The sequence below is a fragment of the Epinephelus lanceolatus genome, chromosome 16, assembly GCF_041903045.1.
Source record: "Epinephelus lanceolatus isolate andai-2023 chromosome 16, ASM4190304v1, whole genome shotgun sequence".
Classification (NCBI taxonomy): Eukaryota; Metazoa; Chordata; class Actinopteri; order Perciformes; family Serranidae; genus Epinephelus; species Epinephelus lanceolatus.
The window spans coordinates 15966171-15981913 of record NC_135749.1 but is presented as its reverse complement, the minus strand read 5'-3'; the positions used below and the strand labels follow the sequence as shown (position 1 = coordinate 15981913).

At 40.4% G+C, this 15743-nt stretch overlaps 1 protein-coding gene across 1 annotated transcript; it reads right to left on the bottom strand.

The window, feature by feature from the left end:
• Window positions 1-6283: 6283 nt before the first annotated feature.
• sla1a (Src like adaptor 1a) lies at window positions 6284-11744 on the bottom strand. The gene is made up of 8 exons (XM_033636339.2): window positions 11571-11744; window positions 11010-11106; window positions 10640-10739; window positions 10355-10441; window positions 9967-10070; window positions 8120-8251; window positions 7497-7626; window positions 6284-6952 (listed from the first exon to the last, which is right to left on the bottom strand). The coding sequence occupies exons 2-8, from the start codon at window positions 11080-11082 to the stop codon at window positions 6751-6753; spliced, it is 828 nt and encodes a 275-aa protein (XP_033492230.1). The 5' UTR covers window positions 11083-11106; window positions 11571-11744; the 3' UTR covers window positions 6284-6750.
• Window positions 11745-15743: the final 3999 nt, after the last annotated feature.

Genomic DNA, 15743 nt, shown 5'->3' with positions numbered 1-15743 from the left:
TGTCTAATCTAAAAGGTCAGAAGCTAGTTGAATAATGAATCTTCCAATAACTGAGAGTCACTGAGCAGATCTAGTTGCATCAATCACGTATTAGTTTCTGTCTTAGTTACGCATCCATCTTTTGCGCACTGCTTGACCTGGTGCCCATCAATCTTTACTGCCCTCCTTTCCTCTTACATGTCAACGACTACCAAGTGCTTCAGACTCATTCCTGATGCTAATTTGTTCATAGCTGTCATTCTGCTTGTCATTCTCCAGAGACAAATGGGGTTCAACAGGAGCTGAAGGCAATGGAAAGAACACGCAGGCTGCCAGGTAGACTCCAAATCCACATGCACACATGAGGAATAATTTACAGGTATTAAGAGATCTCAGCTTTGGATTCCTACCACATGCTTTCTCTTGCCAATGCAGTAAAATTTAACAAGACTTTTTTATGACACACTGAAAGGGATACAATATATGCGTATATATATTAAGTCACCAACTGGGCTTGTTTAGGTTTACCAACAATTTCTAATGAGAGTCCCTGCACAGTGCTTGTGTTTGTATTTGTAAGAAGCCACGTGGCGAACATCTTGAAAATCCCCTCATGGAAAATGAACTTTTCTCCAGGAGGGACTCTCTCTCTCCACCTCTTGTGTTTGCTTGTAGCGTAGCAGCAGGCAGGATGCTCCAAGCTCTAACTCAGCTGGCAGTTGAATGACAGCAGAGCCAGGTTGTTCCTTTTTATCCAACTATCCACCCTTCAACTGTTTCCCAGAAAAACTCATTTATGCCTCAGTCTGACTGAAGCTTTCCAGATCCAAATGCTGATTTTCTTCACAAATATTCTCTCAGGTTTTGCCAATTCAAATGGACTTCCCAGCATTTCATTAAGGAGTTACAATGTTCTTGTATTGTTCAGCTTTATAATGGTGTTAGCCTATTAATGAGATCGCCTGAGTCTGGCTAATAAAGTAGCTGTTACAAGCAAAGTAAAAGTTTCCTTAAAGTCATTGTCCACATTGCACAACATTGCATTCTCGTGCAGCTGTTTTGTAGTGATTGTCACTATGTTTTCCTTGCCTATTTCTCTTATGCACTCTTAGTTTATATTACACATCATCAAAAAAGGACTTTTATAAGCACAATGCCTCATTTTGCAGTATTATGTACGAGAAATGGCTTCAGGAATGAGCAGACACAGATTCCTAGCAGGTCACATGAGAATACTCCATTCCCTGGCAATGATGTGGACACTTGGAGCTTTTTTTGTGTGTGTGGAGTTTGGTTTTTGTTTGTTTTCCCCTGGCTCTCTGGACAGCCATGGATATGGTTGTGTGTATTGGCTGAGGCCCTTGGTTCAACATTAAAGGACATGTTCTCATGTCCTGTTTCTGAAACGAACACTCAGCGCTGTTGACAGTGCTCTCCGGAGGAGGTTGTTTCACAGGTTTGGAGAAAATTGTCAAAAGCGGTGTGGAGTTTTCTCAGGTTCATTTTACCAGCGTTGTAATTTTGGCACCAGTGTACGATTTCTCATTAAAACAGAAGTCATGCTTATCTTTCGATCTGCAGCTGCCATATTTGTGTCCATCTTGGGGATTCGTAGTGAGATAGAAATTGACACTTGTTTCTATTCTACACCTGCAGGAAGTGGTCACAGTTAAAGTTAAAGTGGAACGTCATGTTTTGCACCAAATTAAGCCGAAAGCAGCACAACAGCTCATAGTGTGAGGCTTTCTGACAGGAAACACTCAAACTATATATATGACTTCTGAAAACAGAGTAAAAGAGAAAAACTAATATAAACTCATTTATTTTCGAGCTGGTCTGAAAAGTACAACGTGATCTCCGTGACATCTCCACTTCAAGAATTCGCCACAGTTTCATGAGATGACGGCAGCAGTATGGGGGAGGGAAACTGCAGTTTAATTAACAAGGGGGAAAAGTACAGAATGCGTTTTTGATTGAGCAAAGCAAAGATTTATCTGGATGTTTCGCAGCTCACCAGCGAGCATCCAGCGCAGAAGTGGTGAAGTCAGAGGTTTGGACAGCTGGGCCTCGGGGCAGAAGGGAGGATGTGGCGAGATTAGGAAAGCCTGATTAACAGAAAACAGGCTGGAGGAAGAGGAATCTCCCTCCATCTCTTAATTTCCTATCCCACTCGTCTGTCCATGCCTCGATCCCACTCCTGGAGACAGAGACAAGGACGGGCCTCAAACCTCCTTCCTCTTCTTGTTTTTGTTCAGGGGAGGGAAAAAAGGCCAGAGTGCATCGTTCGAGCGTTTTCCTTGGTGCTTACATTTACTGTAACATCAAACAAAATTCACATCACAGAATCACAGAATCCATTTTGTCTCATCACAAAGTCGTCTTGAACCAGGGGCTTTCTCGTAAGACAACATGCACTGTGCGGGTGTCTGGTTTTGTTAAGTTTAGGCTGTAATTCTTCCGCTTTTCATCCCACTGAGAGCCTTTGCTTTCACCATGTACACGCACAGATGTGTGATGATTGGCAGGGTGATGGAGTATTGTCTTTCTTATCTGCATTGGTATTACAGGAAATGCTCTTACGACTTCAGGGAAGAGTTGTTTTTGTTGAACGTCCTGATGTGAATATGGATAAACGGATCAGTCAGAGTTTATTTTGAATATATAAGTGGCCTTTGCTAAAACAGGTTTCCGATAACTTTGCCTTCACTTTGACTCAGAGATGAACTCTCAAACTTCACCCGCTGCTTCACCCCAGATGTATCGCACATTTTGACGAAAGCTGTTAATGAATTATGTCCTCATTAATCAACAGCCATGTCACCCAGATCACAAGGTTCAGTCTTTTCTAGACTGGCTCCACGTGGTCTGGAGAGGCAGCCTGATGTAAGGAGTGAGTAATGCTGACTGGACAGCAGTCTCTACATGGTGCAGCAGTAAGCTACCAGATGTGTGTGTGCCTGCATCACTGATTGTTCCACTCTGACTTCTCTCCCAAACTGGTACTTGCAGGTATTTAACAAGACTTTAAAACCAGGAAGCACACGTATTTGATCCTGCTTTTTAACTGAGATGAAAGTGCTGACCTCGTCTTAACTAGTCACATGCAGTTGGCTCGTGAATTTAATGAAACCAAGTAAATTAGATTGACAGAGGTGCCAGCTTTAGGGATTTGCATCAAGTTCCCGAAACTGGTCATAGACAGCGTGAGTGTTCTGTAGATCTTCCCAGGGAAATGAGCACAGCAGCCACAACGTTTCACACCCACTGATGCTGTTAAGCGGGGATGATGAAAATGTCACAGGCTGTTTCAACCACTGCCTCACAAGCTTTTTACGTGTGGACCCATAAAAGCTGGCGCCATTAATTTTATTTATGTATTTGAGGTTTTTATATCATTCTCTAGTTTTCCAGTAGTGTTCCTGATGTATTCAAATCTGAAAGTTCAAATTGTGGTGTTTAAAATGCTATTTTTCAAGCCATTCTAAAAACTCCCACATGACATGACCTAGGTTTCTGCACAGTGTCGATGTTAGCCCACGTACTGCTGTGGATTGTGGAGCATTAGTTTGTTCCAAAGTGACGCAGTAACAAACAAACTAAATGATCGAGTCGTGGTAGACCAGCAACTCCCAGTGTGCTGAGTTTTCTTTCAGTGGAGTTGGTGGCTCTGAAGCAATCATAGATATAGTGGCATCCACAGCAGTAGGTTACATTGTTTAGCTCCTGTGCCCTAGTACTGTACTCCTGTCTGCTTCTCCACACTGGGAGCATGCAGACTGCCATCTTACTGTAGGAAATACACTGACTGTGGAGCTATTAATGTGCTTAGACAGTACAAATGCAGCATTATATTGAATCTAAATGTGACTTCACCTGGTTCAAAAAGGCACTATGTTCTACGGCTTGTGTCGGGGGTGAGGTGATCAGCACTGTAACCTATGCCTCTGCTTTCTGATAATGGCTGAGTGGGAGTTTCTATTTGAAAAACACGGAAAAGAATGCAGATGGAATTACCCTTAAATACAAAGCAAATTTTTACTTGTGAGGCCTCTATACACATGTATATGAGGTGTGATTTTCCCTTCTTAGATAGTTTCATTTGAGTATTGTCAGAGGGTTGGAGAGATAAAACTGTCCAGTATTTAACACAAAAACAGACATTAAATAAATAAACATATGTTTGTGTACCGCTTGTGTGGTGGTAACCGCTTGTGTGGGTCCAGACCCCCATGTTGGAAACCACTGCTTTAAACTATAAAGAGACCTCTGTTCTTTCAACAGTAATGCTTAACATTTCCTCACTGACTGCGCCGAGCTCCAGCTGACATTCTCGGACATATTTATTTTGCTTTACTGTCTGACTCAGATGAACCAGCAAAGAGCAGAAAGCTATAGATAATGCCACATGCTTCTCTCTTTATTTAGAGTTTAAGTTAGCACATTGGGGTTAGTGGTTAAAAATGTTCAGGTCAAACTCTTAAAAAACAGAAGAGGAAGTTGCTCAAGCACAAATATGAAAGTGTTAGAGGGGAGGTTGGGGTAAATGCAAATAAGTGCAAATAAGGTCTTGTGCAGTGGTAATAAATGTTTTTGTTTGCATACCTTTATAAAAATATTGCTGTTATTTATCATCTTATTAAAGAACAGTTGTTAAGGCAGCGTGTCATGTGGTGGCCATGTGAAATTAGTGAGACCGTCACACTGGCAAGAATAGACACAGCCGGACAGAGGAAGTTCAAAAATTATCAACAGTTTAGCTGGAAGTTTGTGACGGAATTTGAATTTAGGAAGTCTCAGAGCTTTTGCCCATTTTAATCAGTGTAGATTATAACTCTTTCTGTTCAAAAAATCACAAAAGGTTCCTTAATACAAAAAATTACTGACATGCTTCAGTGCAAGATGGCAGATCTCACACACAAAGTGAACAATAGTAGATCATGACCATTACTTCAGATTGTATAGAAGTTGATTTATCCACCATGACGTCACCTCGTTGGTTTGTGGACCACATTCTGAAGCCTCCAGTTTTGCATTTTGGTCATCGCCATCTTGGGTTTTTTTTGGAACCAGAAGCAACCATATTTGGATAAGAGGGTGGAGCTGTGAAGGAGCGAGCAGTGGATGGGACTCAGAAACTCGAGGACACTGCCATGACAACAACTTATCAATCACAAGATAGCCACGCCCTAAAACGTACCTGCTTTATCATCTATTTTCCTCTATGGGACCATAATTTACTATATGAACATCTTGCTGTATTGAAGAAGACTTGTAGCTAGCGACTGACCATAAACTTGTTAAGAAAATGTTAACTGAGGTAATAAATCAAGTCAGCGTAGCGTAATTTGTCTGAGACATCTGTACAATCTGATATTTTTGCAACCAGTGGAGTTGCCCACTGCTGGCCATTAGAAAGAATGGAGGTTTAAGGCAACAATAACCTACAACCGTTATGCACAAATGCTGATGTTGGCTTCAGTATTTTTGTCAAGCATATGAATGATTGATTTAAACTTAATAACACTGTGCCCATGCTACCTGCCCAGCAAACGGCTAAAAGACAAAATTAGTGACCAGCTGGTGGATACAGTGAAGCATTCGGCAGCTAAAGAGCCAAATATTTCCCATAGGAGTTGGTGGAGACCAAAACAGAGATAGAACAGAGTAAATATTGGACTTATCAGGTTGACACAAACAAATGTTGCTAATGTTGCTCCATATCCACTGGATTAAGACACATTTTCCATACGAACTTAAAGCGGAAACAGGCAACTCATCAACTTTTCCCCCAAGCATTTCCAAATGGTACTATTGTTGGTGCTTCTGATGCAAAGACAACTGGATCGCTTTCCGTTTCCCTCGGCAACAACTACAGTTTCCATATCTACTTGAGTTGTTCCACTGTCTGCCATTTCTGCTCTGAGGATGATAACTGCAAAAAATTGATTATCTTTGAATCTTTGGTAAATGATGGCTAGCGATAACCACCAGGGAAAACAAAAAGCCCCATCCTCTTCCTGTTTTGGTTGTGCAATGGTTGACGCACTTCCTTTGTGCCGTCAATCAAGCCTCCATTTTACTGGGAGGTTGTACCCAGTGGCAGACAGGATTGTATAGAGAAAGCAAGGCTTATAGGGAAGCAATCTAAATGCTGATGGTGTCATTATTCTGCTGTATCGCCATGGCATTGTGCAATCAACACTGACTTTATAATGATAAGTTAAAGCTAAAAACATGTCCATTTCCACTATAATAAGGTGAAAATATTTCAAAGTGGCCAAAAAAAAAAAAGATTGAATGCATGTTTAAGCCACTTTACCATAAAATATTTATTAAGAACCATATTTCTATGTGAAGAACACAGGAAGATAGTTTGAAAGCCACTAATAATAATCAATTACATATTAATATTACCCAACAATACCCGTAGCGTTCAAGCCTCTTTCATGCTATCATAATGCCGGTTGTTTGTATTGTAGGCTCATGTGCAGAATACACATCACAGTTCAATTGCACTATCGTCCAGTTCAACTCCATTAAGTTCTGTCTCATCGGCTGAGTCAAAGTGTGAGGGGTCACGCAATTTGCATTATTGTTCAAGAACTCCAAAGTGCTCACATTAGAAGGTGTAGAGCACTTTGATGTTTGGGATGCTTGGCATGGATGTCGGTTCACTGCTGACATTAGAAATGGTGTGGATCCGAGAGAAGGATGCCCTCTACTGCCCTCCACTTGAAGGTATTCCAGTCTTTTTGAACCCTGCTGATGTCTCTAGAAGTCATCCTCATAGTCAATGGTTCCAAGGCTGTTTTCAGGGACAGCATAAACAGATCTGCTCTTTTTCTTCCTACTCTCCGCTCTCGTCTGCGCGGGGTCTTTACTCGCAGAAAAGGACAGGTAGGCAGCAATGCTGTTCCTGACTCCGTAGCTCACCATGTTGTCATTGCAGCTGTCTGTGCTGACCAGCTGGTTTCTGTTAAGGGAGGAGATGAGAAAAAATAATTCACAACAGAGCATCTTAGCGTTTCAATTTCCTTCTTCACTAAAAAAATTATGAAAATTATGTGTATCCCGCCCTGGATTTACATAACTTTCTTCAAATCCATCCATCACAGATCTCGAGTAGTTGAGTTATTAATAAGCTAATTTATAAAACTATTAAAAATGTTATAATCCCTTAATTGTTTTAATTTTTCAAGAGAAAATGCAGACATATATGGTTCCTGTTTGAGATTTTTTCTGACTTTCTTTCTTAGTACATTAAATATCTTTACAGTTTAGACTGTTGGTTAAACAAAACAAGCAATTTGAAGAATTATAATGAACAATCTTCAAGGTTTTCCAACATTTTTATAGGATAAACAATTATTTGAAAAAACCCAGATTAATCAATTAAAGTTCAATCACTTTTTGCTTTTTGGACGAACAGTTCAAGAACATGCAGAGACCATCTGACAGAACGTCTTGCTGTCAGAGTAAAACTGGTATATATCATCTTCACCAAGCCTCAATCGTACCTGTCTATTTTCCCCCAGTCAAAATTGCGTCGCATGACGACAGGTGGAGCTATAGGAGCTGCGTCCGATGGTGGGGTCACGCCCGACAGACAGGGAGAGGTTAACGTACAACATAAGCCATCTGCAAAGTCTGAAAAGGCAAGGATAGGGGAAGTTAAATACTGCTCTTGAGCTTCCAAGCAAACACAAAACAAATGTTGTACAATTTGCATTAACCTCTTTCACACTCTACTGCTCAGGCAAACACACACAAAGCACACTTGTGAGGGGGGTTTGGAATCTATATTGGTCCAGAGTGATTTCGCGATTAGAACAATTAAAGCTCACACTTTTTTCACTGTGTACGCACCAGCAGTCATTATCAAACACACAGTGTATTTCATTTCCTGTTTTGCTACAGAAATGTTCTGTCATAGCAGGAAATATATTGAAGGTTGACCACTGATAAGAAACAGTTCTATATTAAGAACATGATAAATTATTTTCAGCGCTTAAAAAGCGTGTGATTGTCTGTTTGTGTGTGTGTGGCTCTATGTATCGTGATGCTTGTCTCCTTTTTGTTTGTTTTTAATACTTTGTCTGTCTGTTTAGTTGTTTATCGTAGAGTTTGTGCATCCACCCACCACAGTAGTGGTTGATCATATCTTCGAGGCACTGGAAAGTGAGGCGAGGGGAGATGTAGTACCAGCTGTTGTCCAGTCTGAAGATACGATAGTGCTTTATGATCCGGTGCTTCACTGAGAGCGAATACAGACCTGAGGATGTGACACACACAGCAGACACTTAACAACACACTCTTAATCATGACACCAAGCTGCTCTGTTCTATGAAACAAGCACATAGTGGTATCAGGTCAACACGTCAGTTTGCCAGAACCCAAGAGCGTCATATTAATCCACTCATAACTCAAAATGTTAGGGCAATGTAAAAGCAGAAGCAACGTTAATGCTTAGTCATTGTGCATTTTTGCACCATAAGTAAAGAAAAAAATCAAATATGACGACACAGAAACGTTTCAGAGGAGAAGTTGTTTACCTCATACATGTAGTTGAAAAACAGTTTTGGGGAAATAAGCTTACTGGCTTTCTTGCCGAAAGTTAGATAAGAAGATTGATATCACTCGTATGTGATATCTGTGTTAGATATAAATCTACAGCCAGGAAATGGTTGCTTTGCTTATTTTAGCTTGGCATAAAGACTGGAAACAGGGAAACAGGTTGAAGATTAAAAAAACAGTTTACAAGCATCTCTAAAGCTCAGTAATTAACGCAGTTGATTGTTTAATCTGCAGAAAAACAAGCGTAAAAACTTTCCTTCACGAGGGGTTTGGTGTCAGATTATTTCGTGACTGTTTTTATCTAACACTCTGCACTGTTTATAAAAACTTTTTTACTATTTTTGAGAATTTTGCCTTTACATACAGAAATCATGGGGTTAGAGCAAATAGTAATGACATGCATCAAAGGTCCCAAGCCAGAAAAAATAGATGGTACTAGCTGTAGACCATGCAGACACTAATTTTAGCCAATATAATAATATCTCAACTGTTCTAAATTATGCCAAAAATTATATTTCAAAGTCGTCAATTTCAAGTCCTTAATTCCTTTTACTTTTAGCCCCTTAAAGAAGCTGTATACAACATTCCTGTATCTATAATTCACAGTCTGATTAAAACTGACGGCACATGGCTCTCGACATGGGCAAGGCTGAGGTGGCAACTAGCAGCTAATGATGCTAACAGTGTGAACATGGCTGACAGAGCTGATGGTGTCGATGTGGGGGGAACCAGAGGGTGGATGTTACGCTTCTGTAACGGGTTGGGATGGTGTTAACAGAAGTAACTGCTGTATCAACACGTTCTCACTCCGACCTCGTCACATATTGACATGTTGGTCATGGACTTTCCACGTCCACATACGACGTGCAAGGTACCCTGAGTGAGTTGGTTGTTGACCTTCTGGGACACTGTGTCTCTTCTTTCAAGATACACTTCAGTTTTCACAGGAAATTTAACGTTTGCGTACAGTCTCTTTCAAAATGAACGCACTATGTTGGTACAACACCGCAAACATGTTTTTTTTCCTTCAACAACAAACATGTGGTTGGGTTTAGGAAAAAAGAACAGGGTTTGCCTTTAGAATCTTACCGGACATGAACACCTCTCTTTTGGGTGAAAGTCCATGTTTGCTGGACCCTTCCACCACCCGTCCCGGCCCGAAACATCATTGAATACCATTTTCTTGAAAGTTTTGGACTCTTGTCTTTCTTCTCTCTTGAACTACATCCCTCCTGTTCTTGATTTGGATCTGACTAGATCTCATCTTGGTTTGGCGTCTGCTCGTGTCCTAACATCATGCTGATCTCATCGAGCATTTTAATTTCCTATTCAGAGACTCAACACTAAACTTTTACAGAAAGCTAAAGTCAAACCAAAGTCACAAAGCGGATTGTGCCTCACAAATGTACTCACCTCTCTCCCTGGTGCTCTCCCGTACCAGGAAGGAGCCGACTCTGTTCACAGGTAGACTGAGCAGCTCCTCGGCCTTCTGCCTCTCCACCCCCTCAAAGAGCCAACTAACCGAACAAAAAAATAAGCTGTGAGTTAAAGATCACATGCTGCATTTTAAACCTTAGCAGTAAAAAACCCATTGCTTAAGACACAATCTCAAAATCGACACATTCAACACGTGCCTATATCTTGTTTTACTAACATCTCCTACGACCTTATTACTACAGAGAGAGATCATAGATAGTGTAGTGGAACAACTTGTTTCATATTCTTTGCTGTTATCCATCTGAAGCAAGTTCAAACAGCCGATAGTAGAGGATAACGTTAGTATAGCTCTGCTTCTGCTTACCCATGGTAAACTTTTGCCACATGGCTGCTGGGTATGTAGTTCTCCTTTTGTGTTTGAACAGAGCGCACTCTCCACCAGTAAGCCTCCCTGAGAAACATAAAGAAGCAAAGAGGAATCAACCACTGACCTTTGTGTGTGGACACTTCTCTATACTGGAAACTTAAGAGCATGAAGTTAGAAATGAGGTTTTGTTTTTATTTTTGGTTAGACTATTTCCTCTTAGTTATTTGTGATTTTCCAACTGCCAAAAGTTTTTAATCAAGAATGAAAAAAACAAGATCGTACTGAGCAATGAGTCTGAGCTTCTCCCCCATCCTGTAGATGGGCTCACTGATTTCAGGCGACGGGTAGTCCTGAAGCACTACCACCATGTCGTCCTCTGAACCTGCCAAGAACAATAATTACAGTCTTAACAAACACAGTCAAATGCTGATACACAGACATCATTAGTTTGGCAAATTCAGAGATGTCTAAGACCAAACCTTGGATATTATTGCCAGTTCATTTAAATCATAGTTTTAGATTATTTTACACCATCGAAATGTAGCTGTGCACATGCAGAAAGTTTTACTGACAGCAGTTGAGAAAGTTTTTACTTTTAATTTTGCAAGCACTTTAATTATAAAACAAAGTATGCTATTAATAAAAAACTTACCTTTTAAAGAGCTGTCATGGTTGTCTTTGTTGACCTTGTGTGTGGCACTCACGCCTCGCATCACATTCCCCATCCTTCAGATAGACCAGACTCCAGTCTGAAGTCAGGGCAGAGAGACGGATATGCTGTGAATGTACTCAACAATTTTCCACTCATGTACCAATCTGTTTTTTTTTATACCACTAAACTTCTCTCTGCTACTGCGCCACAGAGTTTTTAACTTCCTATAAGCTGACCATTGACCTATCTCAACGGACAGAATGGGGAAGCTGAGGCTAGATGCTATCGGACTCAATTTTCCACTGCAGCACCTAGCCCTGTGTGCTCACAACTAGCAGTGACTACTGAAATAAAATTCATATATTGCGACATTAGACACCCATGTTGCAGTCTCTATGAAATAATTCACTTTTTGATGCATTTCAAAAGATCCTGTCGATGTGACGATACTCTGAAGTTACGGCACACTGTGTTGAGCTGGCTGGTATGGGGTAATAACAGTCCCGTCAATACAGAAACCAGAAGCAGAAGCAGTTGATTTGATAAAATATAGACACCTACCTGTGGGACTTGTAGCTGGCCTGCTTTGACGGCATCAAGTGTGGTGACAGTGTCGACTGCCCAAACAGGGCATGATGGCAGCAGCGGAGTCCAGTACTAGAGAAGTACCATGTTGATAAGAATTCACTGCAATGACCTGTCGCTGAGTGTGGTGACAGTGTTGCATCTGACTGCAAACTCACTTCCTGTAATGAAATGAGGAAGAGGGCCAGCAAAAGTGTTGTTGAGACACACAGATCATGAAAGAGGGGAGTGAATAACAACCGTCTAAATGTAGTTATTTGAGGTAACTGAAAGCATTAATGTAGGCTAACGCTTTTTATTAATCTACTGAATTATGTGTCAAAGTGTTTGGGGATGTTCCAATAGACAATAATCTACTTTAATGACTGTTTATTTACTGTCCAGTAAGCTGTTATTTACTGCCACTCTCTGTTGTTACGTAAAGCATAGAAAGATTGAGCTGAAATGATTCATAAGTATGCATTGATGAGCATTACCTTGTTCCAGCTACTCCAGTGTGAAGATTTTCTTTATTTTATGGGACAGTAAATTGAATGTGTTTGAGATTAGATTGTTGGTCTGATAGAAAACAATATCTGAAGATGACACATTGGGTATTTTGTGACATTTTATAGGCTAAACAATTAAATAAAAGTTCAAAATCTTGGTAAATACACTTACTGGCTCTCTCTTGATCCAGTCGCCAGAATAAATGATGGTATTGCATTCTGCAAACCATGAATATGTAATATTTGTATGTAATAGATATGTTGAAACTTAACATTTCAACAGTGCTGTAGTTAACCTATTGTTATGCCTCAGCACAAAAAAACCTTTAGTTATTGTTTGGGAAAAAGATTATGTTGTCAGTGTTTCGGCTTGCCCCGTTTTGGAGCCACAAGTGTGGTTGGAAACATCCCGCTAAAATCAAGTGTCTTTTTGTGTTTGTTGGTCTTGAACAGTCTGCAGCTTGGCAGCTATCTCACCCAGGCGTCACGCCATCCACCATCCACTCCACCTCCCACTGACAATGTCAGCTCATATATATATATGTAATCAGAAGTCAGAAGTCAAGAAATGCTGATATGACATGTATTTGTACACATTTAATGTATACGTAATTTGCAGAAACGCACAATGCTTACATTTTCTTCTGTTGATTTGGCCGGAAGATCGACACCATTTACGTTTGTACATTTAATACGAAACTACAGCCAGCAGAGAGTTAGCTTAGCTTAGCACAAAAACTCTCGATAGTCCACTCAGCAGGTGTAAACTATATTCCTTTGGTTGTAGGGGATGACGCACTTGAGTAATTCTTGGCTGGCAACTAGCTGAGACTTCAGGAAATTACTGGTTCCTGATAGATAGTAGCTCCCTGGGACTTACTACTTGAATTTAATGTTTTCCCTTGTCTGTAAATTTTGTGTTAAGATAAGCTAACTGGCCTCTGGCTGTAGTTTCATATTCACCGTACATAAATGAAAGTGTTATTAGTTCTCATCAGTGTTTTTCCCAAAATGCCAAACCATTCCTATAATCAGTTAATTAAAGAAAAGGCAGATTAATCTGAAAGAAAAATAATAATTATTTAAATTGTATAAGCACTTTCTTTTTTACCATATTGTCACTGCACATGATTTGAGATATGATAGAAACCTGTTTGAATTGAATTTGGCTATGCTTAAGCATTTAAATAATTTGTAGAATCACAGGACACAAATAAGGACAAGGGAAATATAGAAATAATTCTGCTTATTGGAACTGTTGCATCATGTTTTACATATACTGTAAAGGTATTTTTAGTCCGTTGATGAGCTTTTTTTTTTTTTTTTGTCCCAGAGGAAGGCAGCATTTGCCAGCGTTCATGCTTGGTGGGACACTCTGAGATTTTGTGTGACATCTGGCATGTCGCCACTGTGCTGATCTGTATAGAAATGTGTCATGGGTAAAGGTTAGGGAGATTATCGTAGTTATATTTGCACTTAAGCAGAAAAAGAAATGAATTGAGTAAAAGAGAAAAGCAGCTAATTTCCAGTTAAGTGTTAGTGACAGCTACAGATAAATTTTAACAGTTGTACATAGCTCTGTGAGTGATAGAGACAGAAATTGGAAGTACGTTGATGTTATCTTTAGCTGTTGTGTTTATCTGTTGTCTAAAAGTATCCCAGAATAACACATGACGTTTCAATTTAGGGAACCAAAAACCATTCAGTTTCACATATGTCATCTGCTGAGACAGTGCGTCCCAGTCTGTGAGGTTTATATCTTCATGTGTCCATGTTCTGAAACAAGAAGTGAAAAAAATATACGGTATGTGCATGAAATATTGTGCCAGTAATTCACAAAATGTTCTGTGGTGATTTGCTACACGTTAAGTTCTATCTAGACTTTTCTTTCCCCTTTCACTCATGATGAGTGACAAACCCTTTCACTCCCCGTCTCATGCGGCGCCTTCTTGCTTTGTGATTCACTATCTCCCATTCATTTATGTTTTTGCAATTTATGTGACGTCTCAGCTTCCCAAATGTGTTGTTTTCTTTATTTAAATCACAGTTTCACTTCACTGACTTCTAATTTTAATCCTTAGAAAAGGATAGATTGAGTATATGTGAAGCCACATAGTCCTGGTTACATAAGAATATTCCTCAGTGCCACACTTTACTGCTCTCAGGACAACTTCTCTCATGTATTTTCCATATTAAAACTTGGATCAGTCTGCTGCAGACCATTAGGCCTTTTGCTCCTGCCACCTTTCCTCTCTGACTGCAGGACAGTGATGCAATAAGAGCGGACACAGAGCAAGAGATCAGCCTCTTTATTAGCGTGAACTTGTCTTAAAGCCCTTAAGGGATTTTTAAAAGTAAATAAATAGGGGTATCATATAAACCTTTTTCATATCTGCGTCACTGTGGAGTCATGGCAGATATTTGGTGTATGCAGAAAACACTGAGCTGTCAGTTCCTTTTGTTGGCTTCCTGCTGTGTGTGTGTGTGTGTGTGTGTGTGTGTGTGTGTGTGTGTGTGTGAGAGAGAGAGTGTGTGCAGAGTTCTGAGATAAATATTCCTCAGAGGAAGGACACAGGAATCATAGGTCTTATCATGTCTAAACTGAACTGCAGCTAAACTGCATGTTAGGCTGTACCAAAGACTTTTTCGGCTGGTTGTAGAAAAAAAGGCAGCTGCTGTAGCTCGGTGGGTGGTGACTGTATGGTGTCAGATGCCAGGACTCTAACTGTTGTGGCTGCAAGAGAGGGAGGAAGTCTTCATCAGCTTTAGGTGAAAATAAATTTGTGGTCAACGTGTAGCTTGTGTGGTGTGAAGAGCTTGCAACATTTCCTGTGGCCAGTTTTATTCATTTTTGGAAAGTTTCAAAGTAGATTTTTACTTGTATTATTGGCAGAAATGTCACTGGCAGTTGTCTCCATCTTTTTTGCTTCTCTCAACAACAAAGCAGATCAGCTTTTTGTGGGCTGTTTATTAAAGGGCCACAGTTTAAAACAGAGGAACAAACAGAGCAAAGCATGTTGTCTCACTTGACTCCTCTTGTATCTTACTGGTTTAATCTTTCCAGAAAATGTTTTTTTGTGTCACCAGTGCACCATATCACAAAGTGAAGACTAAATCTCCAGGCTGTTGCCCCTTCTCGATACCCCCGTTGATATCATTTGAGGTGTTGTGGGCCTATCAGCAGAACACAGAGGAAGGAGGGCACCCACTTGATTAACCCAAAAGATGCTGTTGCTCGCTTGATAGGAAGCTGTATGAGATGGAGCCAGTTCGTCCAGTCCACTTGTCAAGATCTTTTAGCGGGGCCAAAATTAGATCCTGATGCCTTTTGTGTGGCAGCCTCAGCCGTTTGTGTGTGTGAATGGATGAATGTGGTGTACGGTGTGAGGCCATTTGAGTGGTCGAGGTAATGGAGGGGCACTACATAAATGCAAGTCCATCCATTTAGCAGTAGACCACCCTGCTGAGTGTAGGCAGCACGCCTTTTTATGCTGCGTTTACATGGAAACAGGCAGACGGTAGATCGCATTCTACTGGATGTGAGGACGGTAAAATATTTTACATTACTAGAATGAATATAACAGAATAAAAAAACAGACACAAAAACCAATACGACATCACATTGCAACATATCATGCATGTTTTGTTTACTGTCCTACGG